Source organism: Hyposmocoma kahamanoa, unplaced genomic scaffold (genome assembly GCF_003589595.1).
Source record: "Hyposmocoma kahamanoa isolate Upper Pololo Valley unplaced genomic scaffold, ASM358959v1 86, whole genome shotgun sequence".
NCBI classification, from domain to species: Eukaryota; Metazoa; Arthropoda; class Insecta; order Lepidoptera; family Cosmopterigidae; genus Hyposmocoma; species Hyposmocoma kahamanoa.
The window spans coordinates 6,915,581-6,936,038 of NW_020654289.1; the positions used below are offsets into that span (position 1 = coordinate 6,915,581).

The following is a 20,458-nucleotide window of genomic DNA, read 5'->3' on the forward strand; positions in this document are numbered from 1 at the left end:
AGCGCTTCAACGAGCGCAATAAACAAACATTTAGGTAAACATCATCTAATAACGTAACGGAAGCACCATCGATCTAAGTGGTCGGGTAAACTTGCGCGCGCGCCGTTTTGACTGTTTGTCCATTGATAAAGCTCGCAATTTTAGCTGTCAGTCGGGAGCGTGCCGCCGCCTGGAGCGCTCCTCCCTTTAACAGCCTCCGCACGCCGTGTCTAAACTGGTCCGAACCAAGTGTCTTCACGATCCGAAAATCCGCTTTCGTGCTCGCGCCTCTACCACCCGCGGTCTCCGGTGCCCTCTACCAGGAAGGCAGTGGCATGGTAATGCGTGTTCCACTTACAAAGGATAATTTGTAATTATTGCTCGTCGGATCCTGGGTGTTTGCCGCCTATTGTCTCATAGAGCTAGTGATAGGTATCGTATTACGTAATGTTAATTTTTTTTCATGATTTTTTAAATTATTAATTTTGTTTTATTTGAAATTCTTATTATTTTCACTTTCAAAATTTTTTTTGTACTCTTCGATTCACTTAAATTTTCTCCATATTTATCTATGTTAATTTATAAAAATTCACTCCAATTTTGCTTGCTCTAACTTTGCGTTTAATACGAGTTTTTCGTTCGCGATTTTTGACCGATGATTAATGATTTACCGAAATATTGTGTGTCAATTTGCAAATGAAGTGATTTATCAATCAGAACATAATTTAGCTATTATAAACACACATCCTCACTAATAGGGCCAGGGTTAACCGCTGCTGTTCCCTTATCAAAATAGGAACCGCGAAGGCTAGCCATTTGCGCAACCCGTATCACGTCCGCTACTAAATTCAGTTGTGTGGGAATCTTCTCTTCCATCACAACACATATCAAAATATTTCAATATACCTTCAGTTCATTCCAGATGTTTCTGTCCTTTTTCTCTTTATTTATCCGCAATGTCTAGTTAAAAATCGTTCGTATCGTGTGGGACGTCACTTAAGCGTATATATACTCGTCTCTCCCCATGCGTAATTGAGCCATGTTCTAAAATATCCTCTTAGCTAAATAAATTGACATCTTTTAGAATAGATTCAAAGTACTGTCATGTTAAGTTACTATTTTCTAACAGTTCTCTCCTTTTCTAAGTATGTGAGCAGTATTCGTTACTATCTCCGTCTTTTTTAGAAGTTTCAAGTTAGCCTTTAACATATTGATATGTTTTAAACAAGACGCTAAAGTTCAAAAGTGTTTATAACACGTTTATCTTAATCTCTACACACGTAAACGTTATCTTTGTGTAAACTTGTAAACTTGGAACTTAATGCAAATTGTGTGGAGACCCAGAGAAGGGTACAGGAACGTAGGTAAGCAGCCGAAGCGCTGAATAGACGGTTAAAAATTGGATGAGGAAGGCACAAGATCTGAAGATTGGAGTATATTAGAAGACACCTACACTCAGCATTGGGTGTACAGAGGTTGAAAAAGAAAAATAAGGAAGCGAAATTGCACATTTTCCATTTTGATTGTATAAAATCAGGTTATTCAAAACTGTGAGGGAAATTATTTTCAACTGGGGCTCTAGTTTTGTCAGATTGAGAAAGAAGCATACAGAAGCTTTTTCATAAATCGTAAGAATTTCTCACCTTTTAATTTCACAATATTGAGAGCTACGCTTTGTCCAAAAGCTCTAGCACGTCCTGAATACTCACAAAATGATAAACGCTAATATTAAACGTTCCAACATTAGCATAGGGACAAATAGACCAGTCGACATTGGCCCAACCTCTGCACAAGTCTAGCACTCAGCGGTGTTACTAACTATCGGTAATTGACCATTGTCTGCCATTTGTTCACAACTTACAATATGGATACCACATTACAAGTGTCGTTAAAGACAAACTATTGTCGCTATGTCGTAAAATAGTCCTTTACTTTTAACTGTAATAAAATTTATTACTGTTACGGCCTTGAAAGTTTACATGTTTCATATGTGATTGTGCATATAGGTAGATGATTTAATACTGTTTATGGTATGTTTTCGAAAGTCTTGTTACTAAGTTGGGACACGTCCACGCGTAGACTTTTTATAGTTGCCATACAATGCTCATGTTTAGAGCTTCCGCTGTTCTATACTTATTTCTCCCTTGAACTCTTCTTTCTTTTATTGTTTTAATATTTATGTCTTGTTCGAGGTTTGTTACTTTATTGAAAGTTTGTTTCTATTATGTGTGAATCAACAATATAAGGTTTTATTACTATTATGTCATCTAGTTGTAAAATATTACATTTGAAGGAAGCGGTCGTAGGTCATGTTGTCACAGAGATCAGGGACGTTTATTACTTTGTTGCTCGTTGATTTATCAAGTAATGACCCTCGACTACTAATTGTTTCTTACGTCAAATTTATATTTAGAAATTTATTTAATAAAAGTATTCTTGATTCATACGTATGGTCATCAGTAGATCTAAGATATAGAAGATCTCTACTGCAATTACCACGTCGTGTAGGTTTCGATAGATTTTACTCTCATATTACTACGTGATTGGCGAAAGAGATCCTCCCCATATTGATTCCAATTTATCGATGCTGTGTACTTTCTAGTCAACCGTGAATAGTTACCAAATTGTCATACCATATTTTTAAGGTCTATCATGAAATTTAAGTCTCCAAATTAACCGACCCACCAGCAACCCATGCTTACTAACTTTGGTTTATATTTGCGAGTATATTCGGTTGTCGCACCCACTCATATCTTAAAATTTAGTTTTACGAATCTTGTAATGATTTTTATTTGCGTTTTTCAAATTTCCCATTTCAGTAGTCGAGCAATGTCCGGAAAGACGTGAATGTAGTGCGTGTCGCTCCCATAACACAATTTTAAAACACCTGCATAACCAATTTTAAATTACATGTAGCGATATTGTTATACGTATTATTATTGCTTTTAGTTTTAATCGCAATTTTAAGTAAAAGATTTATACTGGAAGCAATATTGCATGCTTTTTCACTAATTGTGACAATTACGTAACGCTCCTTGAATTACTGCTTAAGACTTTGTACTTCCTTCCGTTATCTAATAACATAAATTAGTCGCCTTGATTTATTTTAAGTGCGCAAACACTCAATGTGGCTTATGCTCTTTTTATACCATAACTTTATCATTTATTTATTATTACATCTCGCTAAACAGAGTACCAGGAAAGCATGCCGTGTCAGAAGTTCTCAAGCGTCCAGATCAATCTACGTTCGCATCACGCTAAGTGGGGCTTTGATGATCCTGAAACACACTCGTTGCTTCCTCGTTCATATCAATGCAAGCTCTATGCGCTAACAGCGTAATTTATGCCATGATATGCGATATTAGGCCAACAATATTATTGTTCGTAAGTGTAGTTTGAAGTCCGATTGCTGCCCATTTTGATTCTTTTTTTTTTGTTTAAAAGGTTTTCTCTTTGTTTACTTTCGTATCTCATTAAGTCTAATTAATTGCTTTGAGGTCCTCCCGACTTGTAAAAACGAAATAAAATTTGGCTATTTATATTGTACTCTCGACTCTTTCATTAATTGTCAATGTAATTCGCGTATGTACAGTTTTTTCTACGTAAATAGCGAGCCTATGACCTGAAATCTTCGAGCAGATGTCATTCTGTGTCAACCTTTTGTTTAGCTGCTAACACATGGAGTGTTATTACTTCCTGCTGATATTCTTTTGGTGCTATGTCTGAACGTACTTTTATTATTATTATTATTATTATATCTATTTTAGACTCTCGCCTTTCCCAAAGCCTAAAAGATTAATTATTATTATTATTTTTCTATCCGGAGTTGTTATAGTTGTCAATACGGCATGAGTAAACTTACCTCTTATTACATGTCTTTCAAAACAATTTGCATTAATAAGGATCTGTTTTCATATTGCCTTATGTACACACACGCGCACGCCTACATTTGTATATATATTTTTTTATCACATCAAGTGACGGGACGAACGAGTCGTGCGCCTGATGTTAAGCTCACGCCTATCCATAACAATTGCTGTGCGACTCGAGAGCTTTAAACCGCAAAGATCTGAGGGGCTTTGCCACTGCGCCCTACACCCTGAGACATAAGTTGACAAGTCCCAAGTGCCTGTAATTTCACCAGCACCTTTATCCTTCAAAACCGGAACACAATAATGCTCACATTACTGCTTGGCGGCAGAAATAGGTAAGATGGCAGTACTTCCCTAGACGAACTCTTTCACAAGGAGCTCTACTGCTACTATACATATAATAAATTCTCAACGTAAGCGTTGATTAGGGATTCTATTTACGAAATACAATAATTATCGAATTTTGTTTGAACATTTCTTTTCAGCTTTTTTTATAATAGTCTTCTTAATAAATTGCAGAAATATTAATATTTACTATTCAATCAATAGGCCTTATTTTAATCATGGAAAAGAATGATCAAATATTATATAGTCCTGTAGTTACACTCGATCAGTTTGGAATCCGTAGAAATGTAAACCGATGTAATCAGCTGTTCTGTTCACATTGTATTTCACCTATTTCCGTATATTTTTTAATAACTTCTTGCCCCGTTTTAGTTGCCGCGCCGTTAAAAAGTATCACATGTGGTAGTTCAGGTAATTAATCCTTACCCAAATTTGATCCAAACAGAAATAAAAGTCAAATAATCTTTATTTCATAGGTAAGCAAAGTTGTTCGTAAGGCGATTCCCCTGAGAAGGATGAGCAAGATATTCTAGGGGTTGCTCGTTGTAAGTAAACTTTTGTATACATTTATCATTTACGATATTATAAATGTAATTCTAGTAGCAGTATACCTCTTTATGAAAGGGTTCGTTCAGGGAAGTACTGTTACCTTACTTATTTTTGTCGCCAAGGAATAATGTGAGCATTACTGCGTTTCGGTTTTGAAGGGTAGGGGTACTGGTGAAATTACAGGCATATGGGTCTTGTCAACTTATGTCTCAGGGTGACGGCCGCAGTGCAGTGCTCTTCTGATCTATGCGATTTAAAGCTCTGAGTGGCACTGCAACTGTTATGGACAGGCGTGTCGCTTACCACCAGGCCCACGACTTATACGTCCCGTCACTTGGTATTATAAAAAAATACGCCGAGGTCTACCTATCCCCATGCCTCCATTCACATTTGCTGTATAAATTTGTGCCGTCAATCTACCAACACTTACCTATTCTTTCTACATGACTAATCCATGGAAGCATCTCCCTCTCTATAATGGTCACTGTATCATCTTTCATACCACAACACTTTATTGAATTAAACATAACATTTGCAACAAAAGTGGCAAATATTATTTATAATTGATTAGAACATGTTGGTTACTGCTTGGAGGCAGAAATAGGTAAGATGGCAGTACTTCCCTGGACGAACTCTTTCACAAGGAGCTCTATTGCTTCTAATAATAAACGGACATATATGGATAGACTGATGGGGGTGGAGGAAGCGAAGGAGGTGTGTCAGGAGCGCAGCAGGTAAAGGTCCAGCCTCTGCCTACACCGGCGAGAGACCGGTGTCATTATATGTAGTATGTATTTGCCACTTATCATGCAAAATATCGCACTTTAATGAAAAATGTGGATTCCTACAATACTTCAAATACAATATCGTCAAAAACCTTGTAAAGAACGAACGATCACATGTATATTACAACATTGTCGCAAACTGGCTGAAGCGACAGTCACAACACTAATGGAAAGTATCACTTCAATTAACTTCGTTGAGAAATTATAATGTTCGTTTTACACGCTGTGTGGTTAGACCATTTTAACTTCAGCTTTGTATAATCATTTAATGACAATATCTGATCTATTTTCTCAAAGTGCCCTATGAAAATTCATCTAAAATCAATGTAATATTATTAATATTACTCACCGTATTTAGTTTCAATGCAGACGTCATATCTTTTAGTTTCAATTCCATGTGTCGGCTTCAGTGATGATATATTGATTTAATAATATTATACGGACTATTCCCATCACTCAAATTTAACTTAAATTTACAATGTATTGATATGATCTACTCTTGCCTTTTCTACGTTCTTCCTGTAAATTCGGTTTTTTGTGTAGTTTGTTTATATCGTACAACCAAACGCTAAGTTATTTTCTTTACATATCTTGTTGTACAAGTCAAGTTATCAATACTTAAGTATAACAAGCAACAGCTCTTATCTAAGTTCAGATTAAGTTTTTCGATTGTCTCTCGTGGAACTAATTCTTTTGATTTCAATTAATTTGCGTTTACATTAATGATGGGCAAGTTACCGGCAGATTAGTGTCACAATATCCTAACCTAATAATAGTAGTATCGGGGTCGTCGTTCGACGCGCACGCCGTGTGTTTGAGGTGTTGTTGCCAGTCGGGCGTCACAAAGTTATCACTGCATACCGGACATCCAACGTTACTGAACCATATTCAAAGAAAATAGTATTTCCGAATTGTTCCATCGGCATTTGTAAGTTTGTGATGAAGTACATTAATCATGTTGATTGATGCTCGCTTGACACTTTTTAACTTTTAATCACACTCAGAAAAAGCCTCAGGAGAATGTTGGTTTTTCAAATAGTTCAATCTTCAATCGTTGATAAGTGTCGGAATCGCGGAGTTTCAGTTGTCTGTTATCATTGAAGTGGATCAGAATTTTATTACGGATCTTGTTGATCATGATACATGCTATAATTATCAACGAGTTCGTGAAATTAATATCGTTATCAAAGTTTTTGTATTTGTTGTCCAGTGGTCTTATTAAATCTAAACACGAAAGACTATTCTCTATTGAGGCAGAATCAGGAATTATAAAATTTGTGATTGATGAAGTGACCATAAACTTCAGTGCAAATTTTGTATGAAATTGCATTTTCAGTTGTTTAGCTTTGCATGTGAAAATTCATTTCGAATTAAATTTCTGTGAAATCTAGTTGAAGTATATACTATTGAACAAATATTTATAATCTCATGATGTCCACATATAGCTGATGTAACAAAATGTCTTTTCAATCTTCGTGGATCTTATCACGTGCGATATGTGGTTTCACGTGACCTGTGTCGCTCGGATCAGCTTTGATTATCCTGGCTTATACTATTGTAAATTATGTTTAGGCTTGCCGTTTGTCGGCTTCTAATTTCCCTCAGTCATTTACGAATATGTGAATTGAAGTCCCTTATTTCATATGCCCTCTTGACATTTTCCGTTTTTCGCCGATCTATCAATGCCAACGATTGCGACCAAAACTAAATCAAACTCAGGTCAACAAGCGCAACGCAGTTCTACATGTTCTTAATCGGTATTAACTATAATTGTGTTTTGGCCAGCTACTGTCTTATCTATGTTTCATCTATCTAAACGAGCTTTGACGGCAAGTATTTATTTTCTAACAATGAAATATACGCCTTTCAAGTATTCCAACACGAGTGACCGCTCAATCTAAACCCGTTGAAGCTTACAGTACTCCCTAGCGAGCGGTCCGGAAGAATACAGCCAAGTTATCGGATTATCAGATCATCCATCATTCTGTCAATGTCAGTATTGGCGCCTTGCTGTCTCATAGAAGGTGCACTGCAGTTCGTTGACTTTTCTCTCCGATTTACGATTATTTACTTCTTAGAATATCTTCATATTTTACAACTCTATCCAAATTTCGACTGGATCAGGATACGAGAAGCAGTAATCATTATATTATGTAAATAAAAAGTAGAATGATTTTAATTTGTTGTTAGAAAATAGTTTTTAGATAATTGTATTTTGTTTTAAATATTAATTAATAATCCAAAGTTATATTATGAGTGACGGTAGAGATATTACGTAATAGTTTAGCTATACCTACTTTACACGTTTTGAATTTATATACATACTAAACAGATGAGGCCCTAGAATTGCACCTTGTAGAATCCACCATCTTTAATTAAAATCAAACTAATCACTGTGTTAATTTCATGTTTCATGACGAATAACGTTAGAAGTTTCTACGTCGCGTTCATACCCAATGTTTACTTTTCAAATGTGCTTTCGTTGTAACCGGTTTCCATTTACTTTTTACCTAACAATCTAAAGTAACCGATACATCTCCAAAAGCATATTAAAAAATAACCCATCTCATAAACGGGGCGATTCTCTAAACAAATTCTCTTATATTAATTGCCTTAGATTCCAAAGGCTATCGATATAGTCTAAACAATAATTAATCTATTAGATACCGCACTTGACTTGAATCGATCGTGGTTGTACTCAATGAAGATCTAAGCTTTAAGATAGGTAATAGAGATGAACTTCAAATAACGTGCTAAATTGAACATTTGGTTGTGAGTTATTGCATCCAAGATTTCTATTGATTTAAAAAAAAAATTCGCTCCCTAGTAAAGATGCTTGCGCAGAATTCAGATGGATGCATAATACGTTAGTGATGTTTGAAAATATGTGATGATTAAAGAAATACATAATATAAAAGTGTTATTCACATTTACTTTTCATTATCACTATCCATATCATAGTCAATTAAGTCACGTGACACGTCTCTAAACTTTAATTTGCTTAGCCCAGGAACCGATTATTGATATATTCTTGTATGCAATTAGGAACGGGGATTAATAACGCAGGGTCCCTAAAGACGAGGGTCGGTTCATGTTAATCATTGTGTTAATTTAAATGATAGCTCTTTCGTATTATGTTAGTTATAAGGTTCAGTTTAGTATATCTACATATCTGGGTGTTCAGTTTTTTTTAAGTTGTGTGAGGTCTTAGAGTGGTTACACACGCGACTTTTAGCAGCGATGCACCGCTACTCTTGCGATTTATAGGCAATTGCATCGTTGCAAACGCGCGTCTGCATCAATACAAACCCGTGATTGTGTCGATACAATCGCCTATGAATCCCAAGTGTAGCTATGCAATCGCTCGTTTGTATCGATGTAGTCGCGCGCTTGCATTGCGTTTGCATCGCTGCCGTGTAAAGGTAGAGGATTAACGACTGTACCGCTACTGTATCGCTGCTAAAAGTCCCGTGTGTAGTTTTAATTTTTTCAAACGAGAATAGTGCTAAAGTTTTGTCGCTTTTGCTCTAAACCGAAATGTCATATTATTAAAAGTTACTATTCATGGATGTTAGCTGTTCAACGTTGTAAGGCTTGGGTCATATTTCATGGAATTCTTACATAATGATTATACACATAACATTCGTTGCTTATTTTGTCAGTCTTCCATTGGAATTGACAGAAGTAATCGAATCCATTAGCTACAAATTGTGGTTAAGTTATTCTTGCAACTTGTTCACTTGTGTTCGTCCTTTCATTGTACCGATCTACCGTCTATTGATTTTTGTCGACTAAATCAAATTTATGTTTTCTTTAGAAAGCATTTTAAGTAATTTCAATAATGTTAAATCAATTACTTTTTTTATGATAATAATATGAAATGATGGGATGAATATCCCGTCCTAGAGATCTTCCTCATAATGACACCAGTTTCGATGTTGTGCTTTTTTATTATACCAAGTGACGGAGCGTACAAGTTTTGCGTCTGATGGTAAGCGACACGCTTACCTACAACAGTTGCAGTGCCACTCAGACCTTTAAATTGCAAGGGTCTGAGGAGCACTGACATAGCTCAAAGGATTAGCAAGTTGAAGTGGCAGTGGGCAGGGCTAATAGGTCGTAGAATTGACGTCCGTTGGGCCAGAAAGGTTCTCGAATGTAGACCACGAACCGATGGATGCACGCCGCGTCCGATCGACTAGTCTGGAAATCTTTGGAGGAGGCCAATGTTCAGCAGTGGACGTCTTCCGGCTGATATGATGATGATGATGAGATCATCATCACCCTGAGACATAAAGTTGACAAGTATCACGTGCCTATACTCTCACCGCAAGGCAGTAATGCTGACATTACTACTTGGCGGTAGAAATAAGTGTAAGCAGGTTATGAAGCAGGTTTTAAAGTGAGGATGCTGGTGAAGTTACAGGCGCATGGGACTTTCTATCGTATCTTTCCAATTTAGATCTTTGCGATTTAAAGCTTTTAGCGGTTATGCTACTGTTATGGACGGGCGTGTCTCTTACCACCAGGTGCACAACTTGTTTGTTTCATCACTTGGTAACATCAACTTCCCTGGACGAACTCTACATAAGGAGCTCTACTGTTACTACAGTGTAAAGTCCTCGTATTTAAGAAAGCATTCAAATTAACACCAACGTCCGCAGTTATACCTACATAGTAATTAATTCTCCCTCCGATGCAGTTGAAACATGGTTTGTGTCAATTAGCTCTTAATTAACACACAAAAACACTCTCATACACACAGAAATACTCTCAGTTCATTTTATTCATGTTTAAGTATTTAATTTTAATTTTAAATATTTTTATTTTGTACTTTGTTTAAGTCTTATTAAATTTGTATCTGAGTTAACTGGAGTCTTGACGAAATTTAATTAAACACGAATATTTAATTACTTAAGACATTTGTCATAACCTCAGTTTGTAGATTAGTAGCAGTAGAACTACTTGTGAAAGTATTCGTCCAAGGTGGTACTGCCACCTTACCTATTTTTGCCGCCAAGCAGTAATGTTAGCATTACTGCGTTCCGGTTTTGAAGGGTAAGGGTGCTGGTGAAATTACAGGCACATGGGACTTGTCAACTTATGTCTCGGGGTGACAGCCGCTGTGGTAGTGCCCCTCAGATCTTTGCAATGGCGTGTAGCTTACCATTAGGAGCGCGACTCGTTCGTCCCGTCACTTGATGGTATAAAAAAACAGAGGGGATTTTTTACTTGAAAATCTTTTAAATATTGGTGAAAAAGACACGCACATGTATTACCTGAAACAAAGTAAATGCTGACATAATTGTATGTAACGCTATGTAAACTACTTTAATTAATAATATTTATAAATCTTTTTTAACTTTTCTAACAAAGTAAAGCTAATTTTTCAGGACATTGTGCCTTATTAGCCTTTTTCTAATTTAGACAAATTACGTTCAGCGTTTACCGAACTGGATGGCGGTACTAACTGAAAACGTGTTTTATTAATTGGCTTTGATTATTCTTTCCCTGATCTCTATATTTTGATTTTCCATTTTCAATTAAGAACGTACTTTATATTATCCAGTAGACTTAAAAAAATGATATAAATAAAAAAGATGATTCCATGAACAATAAAACTTAGGTTAAAAAATCGGCAATACAAAACATTGTACTCCAAAAAGTCAGTACAGTCCCCATTTGTTAGCCAACTCCTCCTCGAAACAAATTAAATGAGCCGAAACATGATAGTTCTGCTATATGTAGTTGAGGAGTTGGGTAATCTGCAGACTGTCCCGGTTGCAGCATCATATCATGTGATCATCAGGATTTTTATAGTATACCAAATTTCAAGTCAATCGAATCAGTGTAAATAAAATTCATTTTATGACAGACCCCTACGCAAACCGGGAAAAGAGGTGATGGTCTTTAAACAGCTGAGCAAATGTTCATCAAACGTAGCTATGATCCGTCCCGATTAAATGTGCCTTAACATAACCGCTATATAACAATTCAAAGCGGTTCAAATGCGTGCTATGAGAATTGTTGACGATCCTGTGCTTACAGATATTGAACCACTGTCGGCGAGGAGAGACTCTGCCTCCCTATATCTGTTCAATGCCTGTACAATGGCCAATGTTCTGAAGAACTGTTTAACATGATACCAACAGCAACATTCTATCATCGCACCGCTCGCCACCGGCAGGGAGTCTATCTTCACATTTTGGAACCGAGTCGATCTCGTTCGGTACAATTTCAGAGGGGTTTCCTTCCACGTACAATTTGGTTGTGGAATGAACTCCATGTCAGGGTATTCCCGCAGGAATACAGCATGGAGTCCTCAAATGGGGTTTGAGGAGGGTCCTAAAGGGTTTGCAAAGCGCTCGTGACGCCCTTGGTGTTGCAAGTGTTCAAAGGCGACGGTGACCGTTTTCCATCAGGCGGGCCGTATACTTGTTTGCTGTTTATATAATATTAAAAAAAATCATTCGCTTGGGAGCTAGGATGCCTCATACAGACATACAGATGCATACAACAAAACGGCTTCAAAGTTATAACTCCTCTCTTTTTGCTTCACATCGAGGGTTAAAAATACTTATTGAAACCTCACTTGTTAGGTTTAATGAAGCTAAATGATAGTATACTGCACTGATTTTAAATGAATCCGATCATGTTTATTCAAGCAGTCGAATTTTATATCAATAGAGTCCATAACAGATTAAAGGCCCTCAACGCGATCAATGAGGAGCGCGTGCCCCGGCCATATCGTTTGTTGACACTACACCCAATTTTATTGTATATCCACTTGACATTGCACGCACCGCCTTTCATCTTGATTCATCGTTTTATTCTACTCCGTCCTATTGACGTTTATGACCGCCTAGTACTTCAGCAATGTTTTTATGTTTCACGAATACATTATTTTATTGTTTCGTTTTATTAAAATACATTAAAAATGTCGAATAAATTTAATGCCACGGTAATAAAGGATTTACAAATGACATTCGTTTAATGTTAACGTTGTTTGTCGTTGCGTTTACGAAATTAGATGTTTTAAACTATTTTTAGGGTTTTATATATACTCCAATATGTATGTAAGAATAAAGCGTCTTTCGATCGTAAGCGATGTGGGTTTCAAACTTTTTGATTTATCTTCCTGTCGCTGCATTGCGTAGTACGATAGCAAAGGAATGCGGCAGTAATATAGAAAACGATGGCTATAATCTCGATTATACTTACTGCACCTCCTATATATAAGTATTGCTCATCCAGATTATTATTCTTTGTTGGGATTTATATCTTTTTTTTTACATTCTTTTGAAACTGTTTAGAAGCTCATCTTTTGTCCTTCCTCCGTCTTTCATGCCAGTTCTTGGGTGAATTCGCCATTTCCTTTAGGCATGTAACTGTGTAAAAAAAGCTATGGTATAGACGAAGTTATCGTATTTTTTCCTTAAATAAATTATTTATTCGAATACTATAATACACTCTAAAAACAATCCAATGCGCAATAACTGAATTAGTAATTTAGTTTCATTAAGCTTGTGTAAGTGGGTTTATGGCTGCGTTTGTGCACCGGCTGCACCATTGCGATTCCCCTTTGTTCGATTGCGTCACAATAATCATTACGTTTGCTATTAATCTAAGTTTGGATTAGGTAATTACTTTTAGGTGCAATCACAATTTCAATAATCAAAGTAGGTGCATACTGAAAATAACGCCTATTCATTTTACTAGTTGGAAACCACAAAGTATTAGAAGTCATTCTGCGGGGCGCTTTTTTTAATAAAGCCTTCTACTTTCTTAACCAGGCATCTGATTACTTCCATATTCAGGAAAATCTTTTAGTACAAACATTAAATAGCTGAGTTTGGCTTTATATAAAAAATCTACCATATCAGACTACAGCGCAATTTAGATGACGCAAAACTGTTTGCTGAAAAACAGTACCTCTCCACACCTTTTTGTCAGAAAAATTATACAGTTTTATTCCGATTAAGTCATTTACTCACTAGGACGGAAAATTTATTTCTCTACGCCTTGTTTGATGATATCATAACAGACATTCCTAAATTATCAACCGATATAACGGCCAGCTAGTAGTCTACAAAAAGACTTACAAATGTTAAAGCCGTTTTCCAACTCTATTTACATTCCTGATTTGATCCAGAGAAGTGTTTACTGAAAGATGATTAAAACGCATTCATTTCATTCCTAAAGGACTTGTGGTACGTTTGTTGATTTTTTAAGGTGCAGACGATTTGAACCATGGCCTGATAAATAGGTGTTTAATGTGAAAGGATGGTAACTGTATTTTAGATGCGTTTGTTATTGATAGAGCGTGAAATGGACCATCGTTCGTTCAGATAATTATACAACTTGTTATAGGCATGAGCTTAAATGCGTTTTCATTAGTTTTATTTCCGTCATCATTTCGTTGATTTTGGAAAATGTTCCGACTGTCAAATGGATAAATTTTTGTTCAGCGCGTCAAGTATTCAAGTAATTTTAAATTGTTATTGAATTGATATTCAATTATTTTTTGTGAAATTACTCCATACGTTATAATTATTAATACAAAGATCGAACACTGAGAAAAAATTCCTTAGATCCGGCCTGATTCGAACCAGTGGACCTCACGAATTTTTCTATGTGCTTGCGTCGTCTCTTTGTATTTGGTTTTTCAACCGTGGCTCCGTGGCTTAGTTGGTGTAGCGTCTGGCACGGTAAACTAGAAGACGTCGGTTCGAATCCGGCCGGATCGAAGGAATTTTTTCTGAGTGTTCGATCTTTGTATTAATAATTATTCAAGTAATGCATCTCTTGATTCGAGTCACCGAATTTGATTTGTCAGCAATTTACCTATAAGGCAAGGTATCAGTTTCTATATATAATAAAGGGTTTGATTAAACGTCATAGTTGAATGATTACGTAATATGTAATAGTATTTAGCCCAGTGACTTTAGAATCTACTTGAAACTCTAAACTTACTGTGTTAAGTATTCTCTGTGTATACACACAGCAGAATCCAGAAATTGCATAACTTTTTCTTGAATGAGTAAAGAAATTTGTGCGAATTTTTAAGTTGATTGCGATTAATAACGATATCAAACAAAATCTAAGCAAGACTCGACCACTTACTGAGTGATTCTCTATTGGACATCGAGCAGCAGGAATCTCAGCGATTGTACCAGATAGGCCGGTAGCCCACTTCGGCCGCGGTTATAGTAATGTGGGCGGCTCTGAATCATTCGCTATTCCCTGATACCGATTGGGTGCTTGCTTGGTACTTTGCTACACGTGATATTATGGTATCTCGAGTTTTCCGTGATCTTTGCATCTGCAACACATCTACAGCCGTGTTTTGTTTTCAGACAGTTTGTCGCCAATGCAACATTGTCTGTGTAGTCGTCTTTTTACGTGTCCCTGGGCAAATCATATACAAGTCCTTTGCATTATTAAGTGATATAATAGTGACGTCATGTGTTCCATGCAGTATTTATGAAATAAGTGATCTACGTGTTACTGTTGAAACTTCAATTCTCAATTTATTTATCCATTTCACTTAAATTTGTTTATCTTTTCTTTGGTGATATCTCGTTTCATTTAAGTATTATATTTAAAGAGTTAACGTCATTTCTCTCAGTCTTTCCATATATTTGCTAACTTACCTACATCCTATGACGTCACAAAATCTCGAAACATTGACGACTTTTTACCTAATTATAGTATCGTGCGTGCACTATTGCGTGCGGGTCGTCGGCCGTCGTTATCATTTCGGCACAGATTACTGCCGCGTTTCCCGCACTTCACACCGCGCTCTCGCCGCATCTCGTACCAGTAGCTCCAGTATCTCCTCTGAGCTTCCACTCTAACCCTCATTGTCTCTTTACTTCATTGTTTGATAACACATCTGAGTTTAGATTCATTCAAATGTCGATCAGTGTCAACTCTTTGTGCTGCTAATGGACATGTCAAATTGTTGCAACAGTCGAGTGGTTGTTGTGGTTTTATGTGTAGTTACGACTTTTGTATATTTTTATTAGAAAATGTGATTGGAATTCCTCATGGTAAGTGAATTTTGTGAAAAAACGTGAGCTAAGATCCGTTTTTTGTGCTATAGTTTCATTAATGGTTTCAACTATCTTTTTTCAAAGCTTAATGTCACTTCTTCTTCAGTGTATTTTTCGCACTTTATCGTTTACTCCTTTATGTCTGTAATATTAATAAGCAATGTAATAGGCATTTACTTTGATAGCCTAATAATTTGCAAAATAACTTTTGTAATTTTTATGAGACACTTAGTAGTAGCTTGTACTTCCAATTCTTACCAATCGAAATAACGCGCGCGCACACACTCATACTCCGCATTAGGGAAACCCTGTATCGCGGATGTCATGGACACCCAAACTCACGAGATAAATAAATGTAGGCCATACAAAGATTTCTCCCGGCACGGGAATCGAACTCGGGACCTCTGCGTGGCAGTCCAGCATGGTAACCGTTCGAGGCAGTTTGAAATAAAATTAACCACGTATTATCTTAGGGCTATCATAATTATTTGTCGATTTTTAGTGGTAAGTTGTTAATAGAGCTTTGCCTTTCTAGCAATTAAAAAAAAAAAGTCGATTTGTACATTAAATTGTGAGGTAACTATTGGTTGTGAAGGACTGCAATTTTATTAGTATGCAATTTTTTGAATTTTTTAATTTGATTTTAAATTTGAATTAAACATGCCTGTGTATTAAGACTATAGTATATTCCAATTTTGAACACATTTTGTATTTTTACCAGATTTATGTGTAGTAAAACTATTGCATTAATATAAGTATATAATAACTAGATCACAACTAGATGATGCGCGTTGCGCCGGACCGGCTAAAGCGGCTCGCGTGGGCTTTATATGTTTAAGATTTGTAACTGGTTGGAAGTTGTAATTTTGTCGAGTCTTAGATTTTCGCGATTGTTACACATACGAAATGAAACTATTTTTCCGGATTTAAATCGCGTATATTTGTTTTTTCAAACAAACCGACGTTTCGGGCCCTTTACAGGTCCCATGGTCACGGTTGACAAATATACGCGATTTAAATCCATAAAAATAGTTTCATTTCCTAGTTGTAACTTTGATTTATAAAAAACAAATAAACATTTTTTTGGATATTTTAATTTGTCTAGTTTACATTCCCAGATTTTTCCTTACAAAATACTCTGTCTTAATTGTTTTGGAATAAATTTCGCCGTTAGTTTCAGGTGTTATTTAAGCTTTCTCTTGTTATATCTCAGAGCTGCTTAACGCTGTATGGTTTACTGGTTGACTGAACAGCTGCAGTGGACAGCTTTAAGGACCTATCTGCCTTTTTCGTTGTTGATGACTACTCGTACCTGGATTTCTTATGGTTCGCCCATCAACCCGTGCCCATGGAGAAAACAGCTATGAAATAAAAAAAATATACCCTGGCGAGAAACTAGTGATAATGGCTTAGTAAATAACCACGATAGCCTTCTGGATTATAAATCTGTTATCTCTTATTCGGAATTGGGTTGTCTATTTTAAGTTTGACCTCGTTAGTGCCAAAATATATTTGCAAAACTCATTAAATGCACTTATTTGATAACCGAGTTTCGTCTTTGCGTGGAATAATTACTGCTGGAGATAAATTTTTCGTAAATATTTTTACACCGTCATAAAGGTAGTTGTAACGGCACAACCCATGCGCTTGCATTGAAACTTATAGAGTTTGATATAAGTATAGAACTTGTACAATAGGGACGAAATTAAAGTTACTTAGATATTAATAACAAATTACAACTTTTTGTAACTTGTCCTACCTGAAAACTTGTCTATCGTTCCTACCAGATATCTCAAGAGGTTATAATTAAAGACGTTGTAGGATTCTTGATTGATGGTTGGATTTTTTCAGGGTGATGGTGCCAAGATGACAGCGTGGGTGTTGTTAGGCGCGACGCTGCTGTCGCTGGCGGTGAGCGAGTCGCTTGCCGATCTGCGCGGCCACACGCACGCGTCGCATACGCCGCGTGCGCGCCACTGGCAGCGCGGTCCGCACACTTTGGATGATGGTGCGCCGGCGCATTTCGTCGGGTCAGTATTTTTCCCTTCCTCAAGCTTAAAGACAAAATGTCTTCTGCAAGCTATCAACTTTTTTTTTATTATACCAACTGACGGGACGAACAAGTCACGACTTGTACACGTACCTGGTGGAAAGCGACACGTTTGTCCATAACAGTTGCAGTGCTACTCGGAGCTTTAAGTCGCAAAGATCTAGGGGCACTCGAACTGCACCCCTCACCTTGAGACGTAAGTTGACAAGTCCCAAGGGCCTGTAATTTCACCAGCACCCTTACTCTTCAATTACTGCTTGGCGCCAGAAATAGGTAAGGTACTTCCCTGCACGAACTCTTTCACAAAGAGCTCTACTGTTACTACCTTCTCTTGAAATTACGTGACACGAGTACCTAATGACGACACTAGCAAAAGAGAAAAATTTCTAGGCTCTCGCTAGCTTGGTTTACTTTTCAGCATACCAAGATGAGAAGCAATTTAGAAAAGTTCGAACCCGTGATCTCATCCAGAGCCTACATTATAAACCGTTTTGTGCCCCTGAAGTCGTCAAATTACGAAATTTGATTTTTTTCAATAAATTTTTCTCTGAAATTACCCGGTTCAGAGAATTGCTTACGATTTTAACGTGGTGCCAAAAAAGGGAAATTAAAAAAAAAATGATCAAATGCGTAACATTGTAATGTTGTAAACATCTCTTGAATATTGTAAATGTTTTTTTTATTACTAGTGGCGAAGGGAATGCTAGTGATGCATGCTATTAGAGCCTACTTAACCGTAATCTTAGGAGCATCGTTCGCACTGTGCACACTGCGGAAGATCAGCACGTGTGATGAATATGCACCTTTAACATACGTCATTCGAACCCGTGTCCGGTACGAAGAATTAAAATGTCTAAGTATAAAGCCTTAGTTGATTTGATATAGGCTCAATGTTTAGTACGAATACTAAATTTGAATACAAGAAAAATGAAAAATGTAGCTAACATTGCAGGTATTAGTATATTACATTAGATCGTACATTTCGCCATAAAATTGGCATGCGAATGTTTTACACCATTCTTTTTTCATTTTTGATGTAGCATGCATTAAAGGTAAATTAATACAATAGCATAAACAAATAACAACAATTGGAATTTAACCGGAAAATAGGAAGAAAAAAATATAACATACAATAGTTAAATTTTACGTTTTATGTTATCAAGTAGAAAAAATCATCATTATTGTAGTAGCATTGAGTAACTAACAAATTACGTAATTTCATTTTATATTGTCTACAATTTAATTCTTTAACAGCATTCGGTAATTTATTAAATAATTTGGGTGCTAATACGAACTTCGTTCTACTGTAAAATTCCAAGTTAGGGCATTATTTGGGCCGTCTTTGTATTTTATTCCTTGTGTTTCTAGGATATCTAGTTATGACTATATTAAAGTTTGCTTAGATTTTCTTTCACATAAACACATTGTATATCAATGAAAATGTGTTAGTTCCATCGTATCCTAAACTATTGCTTATAAGTCTGGACTGCTATGCTGGAGAGCCGATTCATCAAATAGTAAATCTTTTTGCCCGTTTCGTATGCGGATTACTTAGTACTATTACTTAGTAACTGTTTAGCCACTGAGGCAGTTGCGTTACATACCTACAAAAATACAGTCGAATTGAGAAACTCCTCCTTTTTTTTAAAGTTGGTTAACAATTTATAGCACCTGCGGATGTTCAGTTAATCTGCAGGTCTCTCATTAACGCCGCCCTCCGTTGCTCGAGCCGGACACATTCTCGTAACTAGTGATATGTATCTTCCATTATCCACATAACTCGCAATTAGGAGACATGTTTTTTTTTCACCAAGAAAGCAAAGCTGTTTAATGGGACGTGGTCGGTTCTCATCCTTAGTGCGATAACAATTATTTCCTACCATGAGGCTGACTCTGAATCGTGCGATACCAGATCCCGTTTTCTCTTAATCTGATATCAAAATACTCATTCCCCATTTGAGCACATTTCAATTTATATTTGGGGAATCAAAGGAAGTACTCATTGTATTGTGGTGTTGATGAAAATATAATAATAAGAAAGTAGTATTAATGCGGTAAAATAATATGTTATATGAATACACAAATAGCCACCATCATAGAGGTTCTTGAGAAGTAATAGATGTTTGTGCAATACGAAAGAATTTGACGAAATGTCAAATTGTAACGGCCGTATACTGAATTGGTTCCTGTTATTGTAGGTAACATAAAAACACTACAATAGTAACACGATCCGTTCAGTCCAGGTGTGGGAGGTCATGTAGGTGGTTTCCACGGTTGCCCGCGGCACCCGCTAACGCACCGTGACGGTGCGGGCGGCAGCGCCTGCACCTGGAGTAGGCGGTAGGTTATGGGTAATATTAGTGATACAAGGTCCCGTGTGCTATTATACTAAAAAAATTATGACCTTCATATCTAATGCGTAAAAATATGGTTGGCGCCACATCGAGTAACCGACGTGAGCTGAGTTCTTAATTTAAAGAAAAATAAATAATTTTTGTACACCATGTATTTTTCTAACGAGCGGGCACAACTCGCGTATTCTACTCCGTCATAGAAATTCATCGGTGACTTAAACAAGCTTTCGCTCGGTGTGTCCTGCACCGAATTTTCCTACGTTTGTACGTGGCTGTACATTATACCATCGCTGTATGCGGTGGGCGTGAATTTTCACGCTTGTAATTCGTCGGCGATGCGCCGCGAGCGCGAGTTCACTAGGGCAGGTGACGATAAGCCGATTTCGCAAGGTCGCTACAGCCGTTCCATATTTAAGTTTATAAAAATATTAGGGGTTAAAGTATGAAATTGCCGTTTTATTGCAATAGG

The 20,458-nt window shown here is 36.7% G+C and overlaps 1 protein-coding gene across 3 annotated transcripts in view; it reads left to right on the forward strand.

Moving 5' to 3' along the window:
- Window positions 1-251: 251 nt before the first annotated feature.
- LOC113234686 (fibrillin-2-like) overlaps window positions 252-20,458 on the forward strand; it is an 87,129-nt gene continuing 66,922 nt past the window's right edge. For all 3 annotated transcript variants that reach the window (XM_026470123.1, XM_026470121.1, XM_026470122.1), the window contains exons 1-2: window positions 252-317; window positions 17,437-17,615. In XM_026470123.1, coding sequence (XP_026325908.1) covers window positions 315-317; window positions 17,437-17,615 — 182 coding nt within the window. In that variant the 5' untranslated portion in view covers window positions 252-314. The remainder of the gene's footprint in view (window positions 318-17,436; window positions 17,616-20,458) is intronic.